The sequence below is a fragment of the Ranitomeya variabilis genome, chromosome 6, assembly GCF_051348905.1.
Source record: "Ranitomeya variabilis isolate aRanVar5 chromosome 6, aRanVar5.hap1, whole genome shotgun sequence".
Classification (NCBI taxonomy): domain Eukaryota; kingdom Metazoa; phylum Chordata; class Amphibia; order Anura; family Dendrobatidae; genus Ranitomeya; species Ranitomeya variabilis.
Genome location: NC_135237.1, coordinates 294831769 through 294846178, shown reverse-complemented (window position 1 = coordinate 294846178; position 14410 = coordinate 294831769). Strand labels below are relative to the sequence as shown.

The following is a 14410-nucleotide window of genomic DNA, read 5'->3' as shown; positions in this document are numbered from 1 at the left end:
GAACACGTGGATGCTGACAGTAGTTTAGGAGGAAAGGTGTCTGACCCGTGGAATCAGAGATGTCATTATTTAAGGCAAATTACACCCATGGCAGTAAGAGATGCCCAGTTGTCATGCCTAGTTAAATATAGATTCACCGCACTCTCACAGGGAATATAATGCAGATTCTTTTAAATTTATTCAATATGTTTCTGGGAGCATAACAGAATATTTTAACAAAGCTTTGTTAAAATATTCTGTTATGCTCCCAGAAACATATTGAATAAATTTAAAAGAATCTGCATTATATTCCCTGTGAGAGTGCGGTGAATCTATATTTAACTATTTACGTGACCTTCTGGTCCGTTACACCTGCACCCCAAACTTTTTGACAGAGTGCACGCTATATATTTATTACCAGATGTCATGCCTGGCGGACACAAAATGCCTCAAATACATGACCAGAGTCTGATTGGTCATCTTCACAAGCCCATTCGTTTCAGGATGGTATTGTCATGGTTTACTTGGCTCTCGGGTCAGGTAGTTGGAGGGTTAACTCAGATGGTCTCTCTCTGGGTCCTGGGAGGCTTTTTATAACCTCACTGTGAGGTCAATCCTTGTCATTTATACTCTGACCCTTGGCGGAGTGTGTCTGACCCTGGTGTGCCTCTTCTTTGTGCATGTACTATTGTTTGTCTGTTTGGTTTCTGATCTAGTTTCGTCCCCTTTGTGATTCATGCTTGCCATTTCTGTACTGTCTATTGCCCGTTCTGGTTTTCCGATCTCTTGCTACGTCCTGACTATTCTTCTGACTGCCCCTGTGTACTGCGCAGACCTCTCTGTGTATGACCTTGGCTTGTGTGACTACGTTTTGTCCTGTCATCCCTTTTAACATCCTTGGGGGTTTCCTCTCCTTTTTACACTTTCTCCCAGAGCTACTGCAGCCCCGCACTGCAGGCTCAAACAGAGACGCTAAGCTCCGCTCACCCCCTCTGACACGCAGTCACGTGATCGCAGGTCCTGTATGCCTGCTCTGGAGAATGGCTAGCCCCCGCAGCACCGCTGCTACTGCTCTCGTTCACAGCTCCTCAGTGTCACAGGCTGTCCCTGGCACCAGATGTCCAGGCTAGCCTCCTGTGCTGTTGCCGATGAGTGACCGTCAGGTAGCTGGTTCTGACATTATAAAAGACCATCACAGTTTTTTTTCCTCTCTTTTTTAAGGGGGAAGGAGTGTTATCTGCATGGATCCTATGCAGACATTAGCGGATCAGGTGAAACACCTGACGCAAATGTTCCAGAAATTGAAAGTGGAGCAACGCACAATGTCTTAGACCCAGCAGCAGATGGTAGATACCATACAGGGGGCTGTCGCTGCGGTGGTCTCTGGGTACTGGTGGTAGAGATGTGTTGTTAGCATCTCCTAAATCTCCAGTAAAACTGCCCAACCCCTTCTCAGTGGAAAAAAAGGAGTTCAGAGCTTTCAGGTAGGGGTGTAAACTTTTTTTTCCCTGAGGCATCGTTCTTCTGGGGATGAGTTCCAGAGGGTGGGGGTCATTATTTCCATACTTCGGGGGGCTCCACAAGCCTGGGCCTTTTCTCTATCTCCTTCTGCTCCTGAGAGGATGACTGTTGATGCCTTTTTTGGTGCCCTGGGCCGCATCTATGATGAGTCTGACAGGTTTTGTATGGCTGAGGACATGGTAATGAGTGTTCGGCAGGGCAAACATTCAGCTGAGTGGTTATGTTGGAATTCTGATGTTGGGCTGCAGAGGTGTCCTGGGATGATTCCGCCCTTCGAGGGCTGTTCCACATATGCCTGTCTGAATGCCTCCAGGACTCTCTGGCCTTTCATCCACCACCTGACACGTTGGAGGATGCCATAACCCAGGCCGTACGAATGGACCGTAGTTTACACACCAGGGGTGTCAGGCAATGTGGAACTTCACTGCTTGCTGACAGCAAAGAGACTGGGGCTGCTCCTGAGGCCATGGAAATCAGTGTCACCTTGTTAAAAGAGGAGAGAAGACGCCGCCGGGAGAAACAACTCTGTTTCTATTGCAGAGAACTAGACATTGGAGAAAAGATTGCTCCTCCTGTCCATCATCCTCTAAGACGACGAGAAATGAATAGTTCTGGGTAGCGGTCGAGGAGGCTGCCCAGACCTTCAGGTACTGTTTTCCTCATTTACTAAAGTCTTGTTAAAGGTGGAACTATGGGTAGACAACTATCATTTTTTCTCTACAGCATTGGTGGATAGTTGTTCATCTCTCAACCTGGTCAGTTCTTGTGTCGTCTCCCACCAGAGTATAGGGACAGTCAGGCTGGAGATGCCACTTCAAATTGTGGCCATCGACTCTTCCCCTCTTACCCATAAAGGGATTCTTTATGTTTCCAAAAGGTTTACTTTACAGTACAGATCAGTTCATCCAACAAGGAAGAGATGAAATGTCTTGAAATGGACAAATTGCCTGCAGGGCTAGTGCTGGGCATGCCATGGCTTCAACGCCACAACCTGGTGAATGACTGGGAAACAGGGGAGATTATTAAATATGGATCCAAATGTGTTGATTGTTGCCATGAACCTGTTTGTTGTCTGAAACTTGCAAAACCTGTCTTGGTGTCTTCTGTTAGTCTGGAAGGTATTCCAGAGTACCTAAAAGACTTTGAGGACGTGTTCTCTGAAAGTGAGGCTGAGGTGCTGCCCCCGAATAGGCCATTTGACTGTGCTATTGATCTTATTCCTGGAGCCAAATTTCCCAAAGCCTGTCTATTTAATTTGTCAGGCCTGGAGCACCTGGCTTTGAAGCAATACATTGCTGAAAGTCTTCGTAAAGGGCATATAAGACATTCTGTGTCCACAATAGCTGTGGGGTTTTTCTTTGTTAAAAAGAAGGATGGCATCCTATGTCCCTGCCTTGACTTTCAAGAACTGAATAAAATCACAGTCAGGAACACATACAGAGATTCCTGATCTCTGTAACCAATTCTCTGGGGCCAACTGGTTTTCGAAATTGGACCTTAGAGGAGTGTATAATTTGATAAGAATATGGGAAGGGGATGAGTGGAAAACTGCATTTCTTACATCGGAGGGGTTATTTGAAAATCTGGTGATGCCGTTCGGTCTCACTAATGCCCCAGCTGTGTTCCAAAATTTCATTAATGTAGTTTTTTTGGACCTCATTGGTTGCTTCGTTGTGATCTACTTGCATGATATCCTGATATATTCCTCTAACAGACATTCTCATTTATCACATGTTAAAACAGAGTTTCAAAGACTCAGGAAAAATCAATTATTTGCTAAACTGGAGAAATGTTTTTTCATTCAGGAGCTATCATTTTTGAGTCTCATAATCTCTCCACAGGGATTTCATATGGATCCCATGAAGGTGCAAGCCATTATGGAGTGTGTCCCGCCTCGGGACCTTAGAGGACTCCAGCGCTTTTTGGAATTTGTGAATTACTATCACAGGTTTACCAAAGTTTTTTCTCAGATTGTAAAACCCCTCACGGATCTCACATTTAAAGGGGCAGATGTCAGGAATTGGTCTCTGTCAGCCAAACAATCTTTTTTAACTTTGAAAAACTGTTTCACATTTGCTCCTGTTCTGGTGCAACCTGATTCATCCAAGCCGTTTGTGGTTGAAGTTGATGCTTCGGAGGTCGGGGTGGGGGCAGTGTTGTCACAGGGACCTGCTTCTCTGACTAACCTCAAAACTTGTGCCTATTTCTCAAAAACATTTTCTCAGGCTGAGAGGATTTATGTCGTTGGTAATAGAGAACTCTTAGCAAATAAGTTGGCGTTCAAGGAATGGAGGCATTTTTTGGAGGGGGCGGCTCACCCTATCACGGTCATCACCGACCACAAAAACCTAGAGCATAACAAATCTGCTAAAAGACTGACTCTTAAGCAGACTCATTGGTCACTTTTTTTTCCAGATTCCAATATTCAATAACGTTTCGTCCAGGGTCTAAAAACGTGAAAGCTGATGCTTTATCACGTAGTTTTGAGCCGCTATCTGCCCCTGATCCACCATCCCCCATTCTTCATCCCAATATTGTTATAGCCAAAGTGTTGTCGGAATTGGAGCGGGAGATTTTGGGGGCTCAATTTTTAGCTCCAAGGTCCAAACCCAAAAACAAAGTGTTTATTCCTCAGCAATAACGTATCACGCTCCTGCGATAGTTCCATGATTCGAAACTGACTGCTCACCCTGGTATTTCTGCCAGGCAAGAGGCAGTAGCTAGAGTCTTTTGGTGGCCTTTAATGGCTTTGGATATTAATAAGTATGTTGCTGCGTGTGGGGTATGCGCCCGTTCTAAGAGCTCTCATTGCCTGCCGGCCGGGGAATTGATGCCTTTATCAATTTCAGGAAGACCATAGACTCACTTGTCCATGGACTTCATTACCAACTTTCCTGCATTCCGAGGTAACACGGTAATCTGGGTAGTTATATACAGGTTTTCTAAGTTAGCGCATTTTGTACCTATGGCAAGTCTACCTTCAGCAGAGACTCTCGCTAAGCATTTCCTCGCACAAATTGTACGGCTATATGGGGTTCCTATAAACATTGTATCTGATAGAGAAGCACAATATGTGGCCAAATTTTGGCGGCCTTTTTTCAAAATGTTGGGGATATCTTTGCCTTTTTCCTCAGCTTACCACCCGGAGAGTAACGGGCAGATGGAGTGCACCAACCAATCGCTTGAACAAATTCTTCGATGTTTGACTTCTGCTCTGCAAAGCGACTGGTGTGGTGCCCTACAGTTAGCAGAGTTCGCCTTCAACAACCAATCGATCAACTGGAAGGTCACCGTTTTTTATTCATTATGGTCTGAACCCCCATTTTGGTGAATTCTCGCAATTAGATTTGAGCTGTCCAGGAACCGAGGACTGTGTTAAACAAATCAGGGAGTTATGGTCAAAAGTTCAGCTAAATATTTCCAGGGCTCAGGAGAATTTTAAGCGTTTTGCGGATAAAAAAAGGACTCTGCTCAGGTTTTGCAGTGTGGGGACAAGATGAGGCTCTCCACGCAGAACATAAGTCTCCGTTTACCCTCCGCCAAACTGAAACCTAAGTTCATCTGTCCCTACGAGATCATTGAGGTAGTTAACCTGGTGGCGTATCGTCTTCACCTCCCTCTTTGAAACTCCATAACGTATTCTATAGCTCTTTGTTTAAACCCTTGGGATCGGTGGTAGAAGATCCAGGTGCTGTTCCGTCACCAGTCTTTGTCGATTGGCATATGGTATTTGAGGTAAAACAAATTGTAGACTCCGGGCGGGTTCGGGGGTCTTTACAGTACCTGGTGAATTGGAGGGGGTACGGACCGGAGGGCCATTCTTGGTTGCCGGCCAGAACGGTACATGCTGACCATATGGTTGGGGCATTCCATGCTCAGAATCCTGAGAAACCTGGGGGTCCAGAGGCCCCCCATTAAGTAGGGGGTACTGTCATGGTTTACTGGACTCTCGGGTTAGGTAGTTGCAGAGTTAATGCGGATGGCCTCTTTCTGGTCCTGGGAGGCTTTTTATAGCCTTACTGTGAAGTCAATCCTTGTCGTTTATACTCTGACCCTTGGCTGAGTGTGTCTGACCCTGGTGTGCCTCTGCTTTGCGCATGTACTATTGTTTGTCTGTTTGGTTTCTGATCTGGCTCCCTGTTGTGATTCCTGCCTTCCGTTTTTGTACAGTCTATTGCCCATTGTGGTTTTCTGATCTCTTGCAACGTCCCGACTATTCTTCTGACTGCCCCTGTGTACTGCGCTGACCTCTCTGTGTATGACCTTGGCTTGTGTGACTACGTTTTTTCCTGTCATCCCTTTTAACATCCTTGGGGGTTTCCTCTCCTTCTTACACTTTCTCCCAGAGCCGCTGAAGCCCCGCGCTTCAGGCTCAAACAGCAACGCTAAGCTCCGTCCACCCCCTCTGACACTCGGTCACATGAACGCAGGTCCTGTCTGCCTGCTCTGGAAAATGACTAGCCCCTGCAGCACCGCTGCTACTGCTCTCATTCACAACTCCTCATTGTCATAGGCTGTCCCTGGCACCAGGCGTCCCGGCTAGCCTCCTGCGCTGTTGCTGGTGAGTGCCCGTCAGGTAGCTGGTACTGACAGGTATGCAGATTACAGGTTGAGCTCAATACAGAGCAGGTGACAAAGCTCCCTCCAGAACCAAGACGCCAACTGGGGACACCGGTCACTGACAATCTTGCCAGGCATCCCATGAAGGTGGAAAATGTGCTTAATAAATAATACCGCCAAAGTCTGTGCAGTTGGTATAGGAACCAAGTGCACCATTTTGGGAAAATGATCGGTGATGACCCAAATAGTCTTATTATTACGGGACTTAGGCAGGTCCACAATAAAGTCCATCCCGACCATCTCCCAGGGCCTATCCACCACCAGCAAGGGATAAAGCAAGCCCGTGGGTGTCTGCCTGGAAGGTCAATTCCTGGCACACAAGTGACAGGCTTTCATATAATCCCTAACATCACACACCATTCGAGGCTTCTAATAAGACCTCTTCGGAAGCTCAGTGGTCTTCTTGATGCTGAAATAACCACCCAATTTGGAAGTGTGTGCCCACGATAGAACCTCTGGCCGCAGGTTAGGTGGAACACAGATCTTGCCCGGAGGTACCTGCTCAAGTAATACCGGTGCCACCATCAGAAGGATCTCAGAAGGGACAATAAAGCGTGGCTTGTCCCCATCCTTGGACGAGACTACTGAATGGAACAGGCATTGGCACATAAATTCTTCTGCCTGGACAAAAAAATGTAAGGTAAAATTGAACCGAGAGAAGAATAAGGACCACTTGGCCTGACGAGAATTCAGCCATTGGGCAGTCTGCAGGTAGAGGAGGTTTTTGTGGTCATGAAACCTTAGAGGTATGCCGAGTCCCCCTCCAGGAGATGTCTCCACTCTCAAAAAGGCCAATTTCATAGCCAACAACTCCCTGTCCCCAATGGAAATTTTCCTCTCCACAGGTGAGAAGGTTTTGGAGCAGAAGAATCAAGGATGTTTTTGACCTTGAGCATCTTTTTGATATAGGACATCTCCAGCACCAACGGTAGAGGCATCCACCTCTAGGATGAATGGCTTATCCACATCAAGTCGATGCAGAACTGGCGCTTTAGCAAAATGAGACTTCAGAGAGGTAAAGGCCCTGGAGACCTCCTCAGACCACTGCCTAGGATTAGCTCCCTGCTTGGTGAGGGCTACCAAAAGAGCCGCTAGATTGGAGAAGTGGGGAATGAACGGGTGGTAGTAATTTATGAATCTCATATAGCGCTGCACCACTTTAAGAGAATGAAGCTCCTGCCAGTTCAATACTGACTCCAGCTTAGCAGGGTCCATAGCTAAACACATGGCAGAAATAATATACCCAAGGAATGGTAGGGACTCCTGCTCAAACACGAACTTCTCCTGTATGGCAAAAAGAGATTAAGAGCTCAAATACACCTCATACATCTTTGCAGTGAGTGTCGATATCCAGAGAATAGATGAAAATGTCATCAAGATATACCACCACAGATGTGGATGACAACTTTGAATGATTTCATTCACGAAGTCCTGAAAGACAACGAGTAGGAAAGAGTTGGGGGGTCAGGGAGCACCACAACTGGGCAATTGTATTACTAGATATGTTATAGTGGGGGGTGCTACTCACTGCAAGGTTGGAGGAATAATACGCAAAAAAACAAGAAAAGAAACCATGCATAGAGAGCGCACACCCAAAGAAAATCTAATCGCAATGACAAAATATAACAAGTTTATTGAACACAGAGACGAGTGCACAAAGATAAAAACATGAAAGACAACGAGGGCATTACAGAGACCGAATGGCATGACCAAGTACTCATAATGACCATCCCGGGTATTAAAAGTGGTTTTCCATTCATCCCCTTGACGTATATGAATTAGATTATAAGCCCCACACAAGTCTAACTTAGTAAATACCCAAGCTTCCTGCAGTCTATCAAAGAGCTCGGAGATTAGTGGCAAAGGATATTTGTTTTTTATAGTGATAGTGTTCAAACCATTATAATCAATACATTCTTCTTTTGGACAAATATAACAACAGCTCAAGGAATCAATAGGCATAGTTTATAAAATTAATGTAAACTTAAATTAATAACTAATTTGTTCTGCCAAGTGATGGACACATTAGAGACCAATCGTCATGTGCAATGGAACAAAGACGGAGAAAGAAAGGGACAATCACATCGTCTAAATAAAATAAATACATTTTATTGATACCAAAATAGAAAAAAACTATGCATAAATTGATACAGGAAAGGAGGGAATAAGTGCAGAACAGGCAATTGGTACACAAAGGGGTACGGGGGGAAGAGGATTGGTAGCAGTGGTCACATTATGTGGTAAAAACAATATCTTTCTATAGTGAGAACACACTGCAAATGTGACAACCATGTATCACTAACTGACCTGACATCTAGACCATGTGGTCAAATTTGTGAAGGCAAAACACAGACCTATGTTGGTAGTGCAACAAAGAGAATGGCAAGAATTACATAATAATGGCAATATTAGTCAGAGTTGCACATGATTAATGAACACACATAGCAAGATATACACCTTGAAGATGTACAGTAACTATTACTAATGTCTAATGCACAATGTGAAATTCTGAAATGTGGTTTATCTTTTTCACCTACTAACAGTTTTAATTACTTTGCAGCCATGAAGGACCTTCATCTCTTCTGCCGCAAGCTTGTCCTCAAAAAACTCCATCATCGATCAGGGGACAATATCGAAGTCTGCAGTGACACTGAGCAGGAAGCTTTGAAGGTACATGAGGAGTTGCTAAGCGAACAAGAGTCTGAAACGTTTGTTAATTTTCCGACCTCTGTCATACTCAGATCCATGACCTTTCCTCCCTTGTCAGTCTGCCCACAAGTAGACATTTGTGCATGGTTAATAGCTGAGGATTTCAAACAAGTTTCATCCAAGATTAAAAGGGATATTCTCTGTTCAGCACATAAATGATCCCTTAAAGAATTGAAATCACTTGATAATGTTGTCATCAAAGTAGCTGACAAGGGAGGCAATGCTGTGGTCTGGCCAATTGACAAATACGGGAAAGAGGTTTTTAGACAGCTTAAAAATAGAGAACATTATCACACTCTTCCACAGCACTCTATTTTCTCTCAGCAACGACATCAGAAACTCAATCAGGCATTTGAAAAGGGTATTATCCCTAAAAAAATTTTGGATGGCCTGATTGTAAAATTTCCCAAAGTACCAAATCTGTATCTCCACCCTAAGATACACAAGGATCCAATTGATCCTCCGGGTTATACTATAATGTCTGGCATAGAAGGGCTATGCGATCCTGTTTGTAAATTTATTGACCACTATTTAAAACCTCTGGTTGAAACACTGCCCTCCTATGTCAGGGACTCTACTGACATCCTGGTGAGAATGGCTGAGATAACACTCGATCCAGATATCCTCTTTGTCACTGCGGACATTGAATCCCTCTACACATGTATTTGTCACGATGATGGATTGTGGGCAGCACGTTTCTTTTTGGAGATGGGAAGTTTGAACAAACCCCTTATTGATTTAATACTTGAGTTATTACAATTTGTGTTGAATTATAATTTTTTTTTACTTTTAAGGATTGATTTTACCTGCAGAAGTCCAGCACTGCCATGGGTGCTGCATGTGCCCCTGCTTATGCAAATCTCTTTCTTGGCTTTTGGAATAGAGAGATTTTTCGTGGTGATGGGGCATGTTCTGCTGATCATATGCAGCGCTGGCTTAGATAAATAGATGATTTACTTATCTTTTGGCAAGGGACTAAGTTAGAACTGTATAGGTTTATGTCTGATCTCAATAATAACATTTATATTTTAAAGTGACTTACAAAAGTTATGCAAATCCTATTGATTTTTTGGATATTGCTTTGTCGGTTGACAATCGGGGGTCTGTCAATACTGACATACATCGCAACAAAAAGCAATGTTGCGGTGACCAAAAAAAGTAATTCTGGCGTGTTGACTTTTTTTTCTCACTACGCCGTGCAGCGATCAGGTTAATCATATTTTTATTGATAGATCGGGCGATCCTGATTGTGGCAATACCAAATATATGTATGCTTGAATTTTTTTATTATGTTATTTTGAATAGGGCGAAAGGGGGGAAATTTGAACTTTTATTTTTTTTATTTTTTTATATTTTTAAAAACTTTTTTTTTTACTTTTGGCATGTTTCAATAGTATCCATGGGCAACTAGAAGCTACCAAAACCCGATCGGCTCTGCTACATAGAGGCGATGATTATATTACGTCTATATAGAAGAATTACTCACTTGCTATCAGCACCAACCGCTGTGTGGCGCTCACAGCAAGCCAGCACTGACAACCATAGAGGTCTCCAGGAGATCTCCAGATGTCATGCCAACACACTGGTGACCTGCAATCTTGTGATGCGGGTCACTGGTGGGCGCACTTCCACACGATTGACGGAAGCGCTTGTTAAATGCCGCTGTCAAAGTTTGACAGTGGCATTCAACTGGTTAATAACCATGGGTGGATCGTGACTCCACCTGTGTCTATTGCGGGCACATATCAGCTGTTCAAAACAGCTGACATGTCCCAGGAAAGATGTGGGCTCGCCGCCAGATCCCACATCAAAGGGAGATAGTCCGACATTGACAGGTTAATGATAGTGTTGAGCGATACCTTCCGATACTTGAAAGTATCGGTATCGGATAGTATCGGCAGATACCCGAAAAATATCGGATATCGCCGATACCGATACCCGATACCAATACAAGTCAATGGGACACAAGTATCGGAAGCTATCCTGGATGGTTCCCAAGGTCTGAAGGAGAGGAAACTCTCCTTCAGGCCCTGGGATCCATATTCATGTAAAAAATAAAGAATTAAAATAAAAAATATGAATATACTCACCCATCCGGCGGCCCCTGGACCTTACCGATTGTAACCGGCAGCCTCCGTTCCTAAGAATGAGGAGTTTAGGACCCTCGATGACGTCGCGGCTTGTGATTGGTCGCGTGAGCCGTCACATGAGCAGCACGCAACCAATCACAAGCCGCGACGTCATCGAGGGTCCTAAACTCCTCATTCTTAGGAACGGAGGCTGCCGGTTACAATCGGTATGGTCCAGGGGCCGCCGGACGGGTGAGTATATCCATATTTTTTATTTTAATTCTTCATTTTTTACATGAATATGGATCCCAGGGCCTGAAGGAGAGTCTCCTCTCCTCCAGACCCTTGGAATCATACACTGGGAACTTCCGATTCCGATTTCCGATACCACAAAAATATCGGAACTCGGAATTCCGATACCGCAAGTATCGGCTGATACCCGATACTTGCGGTATCGGAATGCTCAACACTAGTTAATGATGTTGATTTTTTTTTTAAATTGTGCTTCTAAATTCAATGATTTAGCAGGCCAAATCATATGATTTTTAATTCATGACAGTCACTCCACATCCCATTACTCCAAAAGCATAGCTCCCAACTGTTCCCGGTTTCAGTCTGACTATCCTGATTTATGGGGGCAGTATCTCTGTCCTAGCAGGTCAGGGTTTTGTCCCTAATTCCACTCCCTCCCTCCAGTCTTTTCTTTGCATCTTCATCATTCCGGAATGGGGAAGGTGGAGTCTCTCCACTCTGCACATAATCACAATTAATTAATTTTCCCCTTCATGACATACTATATAATGTACATTCACGTCATATGTCGTGTCTCTCACTTTGGGTTCACATGGACTAAACACATTAAAACACAGCTTCAAATCTGCATCCAAAAAAGTAAGGAGGAAAAGCATGAAAAACGCCACACAGAAAAATGCAATTTTCAGAGAATATTCTTATTGTGTAGTTTTATGTTGACACCTGCAGAAAACCAAAAACACTTTATTTTGGCAACATGTGAACATGGCTTATAGACACATAAAGGCAAGATATCATACAGTGAAGCTGATATAAAAATGGGAGAATTTTGATTGTTATAATTATCAATGAATAAAAAATAAACACATAGGACCAAACTAGAGATGAGCTTGATGCAAAAATGACATTGTGCCAGCCCTAGCTAGTCAAAAGCCATACTGGGGACTGTTTGGTGATATGGGCATGGTAATTTTTCATTTGGAGGGTACCTAGTATACCACCTGTTCTATAAAGAGTTATATTCAAGTTATTGCAAAAGCTCTGATACCTAATGAAACCTACCACAGGTTATTGTCCCTTATTTTGCGCACATTTCAGTTTCTACCTTGCTGGGAAAGGACTTGTTATGGTGTGCCTGTATCACTTGGCACATCCGTCTCATATTTTCATATTTTGGAATTATTTAGGCTATACAGACATTGTACAAACAGTCCCTTTAGAAAAAAAAATGACATCAGCCGTGGATGTTCTTTTATCTTGTGAACATGCTAATCTTTTCAAGATTTCTGCTTTACTCCTCTATTCTGAAGCATATTTCCTTTCATTATAATGCAGGGTTTTTGTTTTCTATCTATTAGGCTTTTACTAAATACCAGACCGGCTTTCTGTTCTGCTTTATCACCATGACATGATGTGGTGCTGGGGATAATTCTCCTTTATAGGTTCAAGTTGTTCAGCATATTTTTTATATCTGACATATGCAGAATGTTTCTTGATGTAGGATCAGCATAATTATCCAAATCTTTACAAATTTACAGTCAATCCTCAAATTAATTTGTTAAGTTGTGAAAACCTCAAATTAGTGTCAATGCTGGATATGTTCCATTCTATTGCCAGTCAGAAATAATAATTCAAGCTGAATTTATCATCTAAAAAGACATAGTGTGCAGCTTTCCTTTCGGGCTCCACAGTTAGGTCAAACTCAGATCATGGACTAAATCAGCACACTTTTTAGCACAGCAAAAAAAAGCATTATAAGATATGGAGTTCAGTTCTTTATTTATTATTACTGTATATGAAAAACTACCACAAAAGACTTCAAGCTGTCATTGATGTTAGAGGGGGCAATACACGGTATTAAGAAATGGGGTATGTAAACTTTTGATCAGGGTCATTTGACTTTCTTCTGGTGACCCGACCATGCAGCCCACTTTTCTTCAAGTGCCACATTATTGTGCATCTTTGTTATGGAAATTTGGTTTGGATAAATCTATCCCTGTGTGTGCTGCGGCCGTTCCCTATAAGACTGAGTATTTTGAGCGCTCATCAAGAATGAAACTGTACACTATGGTGACAGAATAACATTCCACCAACACTGCCGGTTTATTGTACATACATGGTTTTATAATTGCATATAGAAAGGGGGTGGTCAGTGGTGGTTAGTTAATTACCATATTGTCAAGCTCCTCTGTTATTGGTTATCTAAACATATATGGAATATTGTGATTAATGCACATATGAATGCTGATTAAGCAACTAAAATGTATCTGTCTCCGTTTTCTGCATCTAGGACAAAGTTGAGACATCTGGTCATCACTTAGTACATCTGGTGCTGTTCCGCTTTTGCCTGGAAAGCCCCAAACAGTCTGGCATATAATGTATATATTAGCTGTGAATATATATGAGTTTATATGCAAGTGAGAGCTATATGAAATATATATATATATATATATATATATATATATATATATATATATATATATATATATATATATATATATATATATATAAATATTTCTATCACATCTTGAAACAGCTACACCACTAGTATTCAAAGAGTCCAGTATTTCAGCAGATGTTACTCGTGGGTGTTTCTTTGCATCCTTAACAATTTTCCTGGCATTTGTCACAGATCACAGGTGAGGATGTTACCTTTAGTAGTCATTCAAACCCATTTGTGTCAACTTCTGTCTATATCAGGCCAAAATCACCAGGGTATGTAAACTTTTAATCAGGGTCATTTGGATGTTTTGGGTGGTCATTATTATTTAAAAAGAGAAAACATGGTAGCTTGACAATAAATGGCTTCACCCAATCACTAACCATGAGTGGAGAAAAAGTTTTGGTGTTATTCATAGTCTCTGAAAAAAAGGCCAAGAAAGAAAAAATTCTGCCGGGGTATGTAAACTTTTGAGGACAACTGTAAATTAACTTTTTGATGATAATCTAATTTTGTGAGAAGAATCTTTACATAATAATTCCTGTAAAAAAATACTGTGGGCAACAATTACTCACTATACCCATTTATTAATAATGTGAGAGGTGTACTTTTTAATGTGAATTAAAATATGAGGAAATGCAATGTTTTTATACTTTTATGCCTCTGCAAAACCTGCTTGATAAATGAAAACAGAATTTACTTAAAAAATAGCAATACTTCCAAAGTGGCAAATAAAATTGTAAGCTATGTAATTTATTTAAAAAATGTACTTTTCAAAACTTCCTTGCTTTTAATTTAAAGTAGGCATATAAAAATATAA

At 42.4% G+C, this 14410-nt stretch overlaps 1 protein-coding gene across 1 annotated transcript; it reads right to left on the bottom strand.

Moving 5' to 3' along the window:
- Positions 1-6990: 6990 nt before the first annotated feature.
- On the bottom strand, positions 6991-8733 carry LOC143783265 (uncharacterized). The gene is made up of 2 exons (XM_077271678.1): positions 8674-8733; positions 6991-7404 (listed from the first exon to the last, which is right to left on the bottom strand). Exons 1-2 carry the CDS (start codon positions 8731-8733, stop codon positions 6991-6993), a joined length of 474 nt encoding a protein of 157 aa, XP_077127793.1.
- Positions 8734-14410: the final 5677 nt, after the last annotated feature.

Coding starts and splice junctions, on each gene's coding strand:
- LOC143783265 (XM_077271678.1), bottom strand. CDS start 8,733: ATGGAGTTTTTTGAGGACAAGCTTGCGGCAGAAGAGATGAAGGTCCTT. Junction 7,405..8,673: donor AGGTCCTTCATGGCTGCAAA/GTAATTAAAACT, acceptor TTTGCCATACAG/GAGAAGTTCGTGTTTGAGCA.